The 9,248-nt window shown below is 41.6% G+C and overlaps 1 protein-coding gene across 1 annotated transcript in view; it reads left to right on the top strand.

The window, feature by feature from the left end:
* The first annotated feature begins 1,287 nt into the window (after positions 1–1,287).
* Positions 1,288–9,248, top strand: part of cfap43 (cilia and flagella associated protein 43) — a 93,480-nt gene continuing 85,519 nt past the window's right edge. Inside the window, exons 1-4 of the mRNA XM_060841805.1 lie at positions 1,288–1,349; positions 2,204–2,457; positions 5,052–5,148; positions 6,524–6,691. Of these exons, the coding sequence (XP_060697788.1) occupies positions 1,288–1,349; positions 2,204–2,457; positions 5,052–5,148; positions 6,524–6,691 (581 nt within the window). The remainder of the gene's footprint in view (positions 1,350–2,203; positions 2,458–5,051; positions 5,149–6,523; positions 6,692–9,248) is intronic.

Raw genomic sequence — 9,248 nt, 5'->3', positions numbered from 1 at the left:
CCAGAAATGCTCAAGGTGTAGTCCAATTGATGTTTTAGTTGTGATTCAAAGTACCATTATGCCACAAATTATCACAAAGGGTATAATAAAGTATTCAAAACTATACCTGGGATGGAAGATCTGGAAAAAGAAGGTAATGATACAGATCAAAGAGAGGACATTGTATTGGTCACAAGAAGTTTCAACCCATTGATGAAAATGTTGGTGGCAAAGTTTTTCAGTTGTGCAATATTAGACAGTATGTAGGAGCAAATTACAACAGATGCTGGAACCTGTATTGAAAACAAAAAATGTTGGAAATCACAACAGTTAGGCAGCATTCATGGAGAGAGAGCAAGCTAACGTTCGAGTCTAGATGACTGTTCATCATAGCTGACATGAAGTGTGGATGGAGCAGCATTTATACAATGGTGGAGGGTGTGGAGTGTTGGGGGAGAAAAGGTATTTGATAGTGCAGATTAAATGACCAGAATATGAGAATTGCAGAACAATGATGTGTCTAACTGCCAAACTGGAAAAAACAGACAGTCCCACTGGAGTTGGGAGAAGGGAGAGAGGACATCGTGACAGAGAATGTAACAAGGAAAGCTAAAAGAAAGGGCAGGAATGGGAATGGGTTCACAATCTGAAGGTGTTGAACTCAATACTGAGTCCAGAAGGCTGTAAAGTGCTTAATCTGAAGATGAAATGTTGTTCCTCCAGTTTGTGCTGTGATTCACTGGAGAATTGCAGCATGCTGAGGTCTGACAAATGATCATGCGAGCAAGATGCTATGTTAAAGTGACTGGCTATGGGAAGGTTGGGGTTATACTTGCACATGGACTGGAGGTGTTCTGCAAAGCGGTCAGCCAGTCTGCATTTGTTTTTTTTCAATGTAGAGTCGGCCACATTGGGTGCAGCGAATGCAATACATCAGATTAGAGGAAATACAGGTGAAATGCTGCATCACCTGGAAAGACTGTTTCGGGCTTTGCATGGTGAACAGAGAGAAGGTGAATTGGCAGATGTTGCATCTTCTGCGGGTACATGGAAAAATGCATGAAGGGAGTATGATGTTAGTGCTCAAGGAATTATGTGTTTCCAGAGGGAAAGCTTCTGCAAAATGGGAGAGGCAGTGAAGGGAGGATGTGTTTGGTGGTGGCTATCTGCTGGAGTTGTCTGAAATGGAGAAGAATGATCCTTTGAATGTAGAGGCTTGTGGGATGAAAAGTGAGGACAAGGAAGATCCGATCACCGTGTTGTGAATGATGCGAAGGGGCAAGAGCAGAAGCAGCATTTAGTTCGGATATGGTTGAGAGCCCTGTCAATCACAGTGGTGGGAAACCACAGTTATGGAAGATGGAAACCATGTAACAGTGCTATTTTGGCATTATCCAAACAGATATGACATAAGCAAAGGAACTGGGAGAATGGGATGAAATCCTTGCAGGATGTGGGATGTGAAGAGCTATAGTGTAGGTAGCCAAGGGCATCAGTGGCTATGTATTGGATGACAGTGGCCATTTTATTCCTCGAAATGGAGACAGAGAGGTCAAGGAAGGGAAGAGAAGTGTCAGGGAAGGACCTTATGCAAGTTATAGAAGGGTGGAAATTGGAGGCAAAATGATCACATTTTTCAAGGTCCAGACAGGAACATGAAGCAGCACCAAAACAGTCAATGAAGTACCGAGAAAAAGAGTTGTGGGAGGGTGCCAGTGTAAGACTGGAGCACAGATTGTTCCACAAACCCCATTAAGAGGCAGGCACACCTGGGACCTATGTGGGTGCCCATATCCACTCCTTTGACTTGGCAGAAGTGGCAATACATTTCTTTCCCTAAAGAACATTAAAGAATCAGATGGGTTTTATTCAACAAGCAATCAAATTTTGGCTGGCTTTTCTAAATTCCCAGATTTTTATTGATACAAATTTAACATAGAGTTATAAAGATGTGCAGCATGGAAACAGACCCTTCAGTCCAACCCGTCCATGGTGGGATGTGAAGCCATGAGCTAGAGCATTAGCCCTGGATTACTAGCCTCATGTCACTGCCATCACAGAGGAAGTGTACTGGTTGCTGAAGTTCCTGAGATGTGCCAGGGAATGTTTTTATTACATTAAGGCATATTCTTATTGGTTAAGGTGGAGTGCAAGTGAGGGACCATTAAGCATTTAGTTCGACTGGGCTGCAGGTCTGTTCATTTTCGCTTTTTATATCCTTCAGGTGGGTGAAAGGTTACACACCACAGAAGGTGCTTTTTGTGAACAATAACACAATATGTTACCCTTGCGGAAACTTTTTGATCTTCATGGACATAAACACAAAGAAGGAGAAGGTGCTGCAATGCGAGAATGGGAGTATTGGAGTTTTCACGACCAACAGTACCAAAAGTATTGTTGCCTTTGCAGAGCAGCGGTTAAAGCCATTCATAAATCTGTACAGCTTTCCTGAGCTGACCAAGACTTCTGTCCTCACGGGTATGTGCTGTTACTCTTCAAAATCAAGCATTCAATAAATTGTCTTGGTATAAATGCATTAATCTCCACGTGCTTTTGTGATGTTACACATATGCTTTACACCACAATTATAGTGATAGAGTGCATGGCAGCAGAAACAATCAAACTGTGGAAGTTTCACTGGCTTTGAAAGATTTTCAAGGCATCTGTCTGCAGCACATTCTGTAGTCTCTCCTACTGTATATATTGTATGATAATCCCGAGTTTCAATCCTGTTATGTTTCAACTTGACTTCATTTCCCTTTCATGTCCCTTTAATATTTGCCAGCAAAAGCTTTGTTTACACTAAATTTAATGCATACTATACCTGTTAATATGCCTCATAGGGGTAGCACATTGAAAATCAAGCCCTGCTATTTCCAGAATCGGACAAAAATAATAAGTTTACCTATTTTTTAGACTCAGGTTGACAGAAAGCATGGGTCAGGTTACTGTACTTAATGATAACTACTACCTATTACAAATAAATAGATTCTAACTACAGATAAACAATTATGAACAATTGACACATAACTTTACTAATTAGAACTCTAAAACACTTGTAAAACTCCCCCTTTATACACATACACAGACAGATACAAAAAAGGGGGTGTTATGGGTGGAGAGAAAGATTGGGGAGAGAGACCACTTCCTGGTCACATGGTTTGCTAAGGTGATCATTTGGCCAATCAGAACCCTACTTCTCGATCTTCCTTTTTAGGTACTTTCATGTTTTTTTCCCCCAGGAGGACAGGGTGACTGGTTCTCACTTGTAAAAATCACTGACTTATTAATTACAGGTCACAATTTACAGCAACTGATGAGGGGAAATAAACTAGCTTTTTTCAGGTTTGAGATGCTTGTTACTTTGAGTGAAACAGCGTCTTCCCTTGCAGAGGTCCAATGGTTCTGATCTGAACATTCATACACCCAAACTGTTTAATTATCTGGGAGCCAATCACATAGTTGCTGAATGTCGGAAGCTTTTTTTGTCAATAACTGGTCATAAGTCCAGAGACCAATTGGACATTTGTTGCTAGCCGAAGCTCTATTCATACACAATCCCCTAACTTCAGCTTGTCTCTAATGAGACTTCCTGTATTGCTTAAAGCAATAACTACGTAAATAGCACTTTCAATTAATGTCAGGTAACTTGCTTTAAAAGTGCCATAATCCTTTGCTCTTAAAGCAGTTCTTTTCCTATTTCAGACCGTAATCAAAATGTAGATAAATAACAAGTTACTATTTTTAAACTGACCTGGGAGTATTTGACGGGGACAGTGCAGGCAGTGGTTTACTCTATCTAACCCCATGTTGTAACTGCCCTTGGAGTGTTTGATGGGATGGTGCAGAGGGACCTTTACTGAATATCAAACTCTGTTGTACCTGTCCTGGGAATGTTTCATGGGGACAGTATAAGGCTATAAGATGTTGGAGCAGAAGCAAGTCATGCAGCCTATTGAGTCAGCTCTGCCATCAATTAGATGATGGTTGATCTGATAATCCTCAACTCCAATTTTTTGCCTTTCCCTCCCAACCCCTGATTCCCTTACTGAACAATGCCAGTATCTCTTTTCTTAGATACGGGGCCCAAAACTTCACAGAATTCCAGTTGTGGTCTGACTAGTGCCTTATACAGTTTTAGCAAAACCTCCCTACCTTTATACTCCATTTCCTTTGAAATAAACAACATAAATCCATTTGCCTTTTCTATTTCCCGCTGAACTTGGATGCTAACTTTTTGGGATTCATGATTGCGGATTCCGAAATCACTCTGTTCCGTAGTGTTAGAACATAGAAAAATACAGCGCAGAACAGGCCCTTAATGTTGCACTGACCTGTGAACTATTCTCAGCTCGCCCCCTACACTATCCCATCATCATTGTGTTTTTTAGAATATAGCTTAGATTCCCTACAGTATGGAAACAAGCCCTTCAGCCCAAAAAGTCCACATCGACCCTCCGAAGAGCAACTCACTCAGCCCCATTCCCCTACCCTATATTTACTCCTGACTAATGTACCTAACACTATGGGCAATTTATCATGGCCAATTCACCTGACCTGCACATCTTTGGATTGTGGGAGGAAACTGGAGCACCTGGAAGAAACCCACGCAGACACGGGGAGAATGTGCAAACTCCACACAGATTGTCACTGGAGGCAGGTCCCTGGTGCACTGAGCCACCGTGCCGCTGGAATCTTTATCCATTTAAATAAGATTCATCACCTCTATTCATCCTTCCAAAGTGCATAACCTTTCATTTCCCCTCATTGTATTCCATTTGCTAAGCTATTACCCACTCGCTTAATCAGGGTATATCTCTCTGCAGACTCTGTGGTATGATTACCACTTATCTCCCCACCCACTTTTGCATCATCTACAAACTTGGCTATACTGTAGTACATGTAGGGGGAGCTTTAATCTGTAATTAACTCCATGCCCCGTGCGTTTTTGCTGCTGTTCTCTGATGTGCAAGTGATGTTATACTTTTAATTTCTCACGTTCTTAAAGTTGATGAACATGAGTGTCACAAAAAACAGGAGGTTCTCATGATGGCAGTTGTTTTGTATTGCAGATGGGGCGGAGTTGGACTACGTGCTTCTGGAGTTCAGCTACTCGGGCTTCTATTTTGCCAGCTTCTCCTCTCTCCCAGAATTCAATCTCACCATCTGGTAACTTACCTGTTACAGATATTGACTTTTGCTTCACAACACTGTGAGAATGTGGTGCAGGTTATCAGAGATAGTTGAGGCATATAGTATAGATACTTTGAAGGAAAACTAGATGAGCACATGAATGGCTAAAAGAATTAACTGATTTGCTGACAGGAGACTTGCATAGGTCTAATGAATCATAGAATGTCCAGCACCAAAATAGTCTACATAATCATACTTACTGCTCTAGAGCATCCCCTAGTGTAGTAAAATCAGGTGTACACACTTGTATCTGTACATTAATAGGTTTTGTTAAATCTAACTACATACACAGAATGCATAATTTGCAACCCTACAGATGGCATTGAGGGAACATCAATTTTTATCTAAGCCCATGTTGTACCTGCCCTGGGACAGTTTGAGGTCAGTGCAGATGAAGCTTTTCTTTGGATCTAACTCTGTGCTGTCCCTATTTTGGGAGCGTTTCAGAACTTTACTCTGAATCTAATCCCCGGCTATAACAGCTCATGGAAATGTTTGATGGGGACAGTGTAGAGGTAACTTTTCTTTATAGTTAATTCTCTGCTGTGCCGACCCTGGGAGTGTTTGATGGGGTCAGTGTAGAGGGAAATTTGTTTCAACCATATGCTATACCTGTTGGAGAGGGTTTTGAGGGGAGATGTGTGTGGGTTGGTGGTTGTGGGTGTGGGAAGCAGTGTCAAAAGGAAAAATGTAGAAGGAGTATTACTCTGCCTCTGACCTTGTTTGGTATCTCATAGGATGGTGAAATGATCAGATTAGTGTCTTACAAGCATTATGCATTCTAAATGTTTTCCTTCTTTGCTAAGTCTGAATGATTAAAATTAAGAATCTTACATGAAATTGAATAAAGATCATGTACAATGATTTCACCTTTAGTCTGTAATATTCTGTATCAGACCTTGCATATAACTGCAATAACAAGTTTGCCACTGCAGCTTGATTTTGTGTTTTAATTTAGTTGTGTGCTTTATGATGTCCTGTTACATATGGCAATCTATGAATTTGATGTCAAGACAGGAAGAATTGTAGATATTATGGTATGTGCTAAACAATTTAAGTGCTGCTTTGTGCCTAAGGGTCAACAAGCAGCAGTGACTAGTCATGCCTGCTGTGATTAATCTTTCCTTTCCCAGTCCTGTTGGCAGTAGGAGCATGGGATTGACTTGTGCTCACCCTGGCTGTTTTCCAGCGGCTACACTTCTGCAAAACTCATATTCAGATCTGAAGTTTGCAGGCTGTGAAAATCTGACATCTTCAACATTTTGGTTTCCCAAGCCTTTGCTATTTGAAATAGTTGGGAAGGAATGTCAGCTTCATCTGTTAATCTGTTTTTATTGCTGTCAATTTTAAGGAACTGGAAAGCAAACGTTCGTCTTTGTAGCGAGTCTGTTGTAGGCTTGCAGCCTACTATTCTGAGTTTTAACCCAGTGAACCAGCTCCAACTGTGTCTGGCCAGTGAGGAGCGCCTGTTACTATGGAATATTGAACGATGTGATGACTTTCACCTTTTAAAGCGCATGTAAGTGGCATTTACCAAAAGTAGTAATTACTGCTTTCTCAAAAGCACATTCTACCGTAGTTATCTGGGCATCTACATTGTCCTGTTTCAGTAACACAAAGAAATGAATACTTTTATCCAGCACCTTTCACAATACCAGGATGTTCAAATGTGCATTATAGTTACTGGGGTTCTTTTCAAATGTCTTCACTTACAATGTAGAAAATATGGCAGACAGTCTGTGCGCCCTACAACAGTGGGCGACTGTGTGGAGTTCGCACATTCTCCTTGTGTCTGCGTGGGTTTCTTCCAGGTGCTCCAGTTTCCTCCCACAATCCAAAGATGTGCAGGTCAGGTGAATTGGCCATGCTAATTTGCCCATACTGATAGGTGCATTAGTCAGGGGTAAATATAGGGTTGGGGCATGGGTCTGGGTGGGTTAATCTTCGGAGGGTTGGTGTGGACTTGTTGGGCCAAAGGGCCTGTTTCTGTACTGTAAGGAATTTAATCTAAATCTAAACAGCAAGTGTAATAATGATAATTTCAACTGTGAAATGCTCCTACAGGGATAGGTATTGATCAGGATATTAGTTTGTATTTTGTAAAATAGTGCAATAGGACACATTATGCCAACCTGAGATAACAATAGGGCCTCAGTTTAATGCCTGATTTAACACTGAAAGCACTTCCTCTGTACTACAACACTGGAGTGTAGACCTGAAATACAATGGACAAACATAACTTTCAGCTTCCCTTACTGAGATTTGACCGGATCTATGTTAAAGGTATTGCATTCCGACTTTCCAAATTGGCTTTAGTAAAACAATCTGGAAACAGATGTATAAGATAAATCAATGCAAAACAGCATTCAAATGGATATTGAGAGGGTTCAGATTTAATATGTTTCCAAAGGTCCCTCCATGTCAAAAAAAACATAGAAGGATAAACCAAAAATAGAGCCTTCTTTTGAATATCAATAGTAGAACAGTGCAGAAAGACTTGAGAACTATAGAAAACACAAGGAAAAAAATTGAAAAGTAGATTAGAGCAACTGAGCAGAGATATAAAAAATCTGGGAAAGTAAAATCGAGAAATCTGAAAAATATTTTCTAAACACATTACATTTGTTGAAGACAGTGGCATGGTGGTAATGTCACGAAACAAGTCAGTGGTGGAATTTAAAATTCAACAGCAAATCAGAATTATAAAGCTATCCATCAGCAATGCTGACCATTAGAAACATCATTGATTGTTGCTGAAGTAAGTGCACGGAGGCTGGTATCCCTTCATCAAGTCACCCTTTGTTAGACCACAGCACATGGACTCTGACTAGCTAGCCCAGAGCCAGTCTCTAGACTGAGGAGACTCTCTAACACTCCTGTTTATATCTGTCAGCCAGGTTTCCCTGATTGACTCAGGTTAATAACCTCAATCAAGGATCTCACGGAGGCCATCACTCCAATCACCACACCCCTCTCTCACCCCCAAAAGTTCTAGGATGTACGCCTGTTCTTTTTCTTGTAGCTTCTCCTGGGACGTTTTTGCCCCAGATTCAGTTCCTCTGACTCTGACTCTGACTCGGACGTAGGTGGTGTGTACCGGACCATAGCCCCTCTCTTACAATTGGAGCTTTGAGAGATTTTCCTTCTCTTTTCAGGCAGTAATAGTTTTGAAACTGGATCCATTTTGGACTCTGAGGTTTCATGGACACTAGATGGAGGGTGAGAACTCACAGTTTCTGATAGCATTTCAGGTTTTTCTGATCTGCCACTTATGTTTTGCTCCTGCCCTGTTTGCAAGGGAGCAGCTTTTGTGTGATCCACACATTTCGTCAGGTCCACCTCACCTATGCAAACTTTGTATCTCCCAGCACCTGACCTCGTATCAACCTTGCCTTGAACCCATGCAAGACCATTTCTGTGGTTTGACACCAAACTTCGTCTCCTGAAGTAAACTGCTACTCTTGAGTAGAAGAGGCTTGTGGTTAGCATTGGCATTCCTGGTATTGTTTCACCTTTCCCGCCTCAGTTCTGGGAATATCAGTTTTACCTGGTGCGGGTCTTCTCCCCTTTAGCAACTCTGCTGAAGCTTTCCCCATAGTTGTGTGAAAGGTGGACCTATAATCAAATGAGAATTGGGATAGTTTGGTCTTGGGTGAAGTGATAGGCTGTTTCTTTGAGCCTACCTTGGACGTTTGGACTGCTCTTTGCCCCAGATCATTGGATGATGGATGGTATGGAGCTGTCCGTACATGCCGAATGCCATTTGACTTTAGGAAATACTTGAAATCCCTGCTGGTAAATGACATCCCATTATCCGTGACCAGTACTTCTGGAAGTCTGTATATTGTGAATGGTATTGCAGATTTTTAACCGTCATTCTTGAGTTTGCCGAGTAAATTCTGACCAAGAACATTGAACCGATGAGAGGACTGAGTTTAGGGTTAACCCAGCCATTCCCCTGGATGTGGGGGAGATGCTGGCAGTAAGTTTTCTCCTGTGGCCCTGTGGGCACTGCCCCACCAATGCAGCTAAGATAGCATTCAATCTTGGCTGCCAAACATAACTTCTTGCCAATA

The sequence above is a fragment of the Hemiscyllium ocellatum genome, chromosome 22 (assembly GCF_020745735.1).
Source record: "Hemiscyllium ocellatum isolate sHemOce1 chromosome 22, sHemOce1.pat.X.cur, whole genome shotgun sequence".
NCBI classification, from domain to species: Eukaryota; Metazoa; Chordata; class Chondrichthyes; order Orectolobiformes; family Hemiscylliidae; genus Hemiscyllium; species Hemiscyllium ocellatum.
This window is presented reverse-complemented; position numbering and strand designations above follow the sequence as displayed.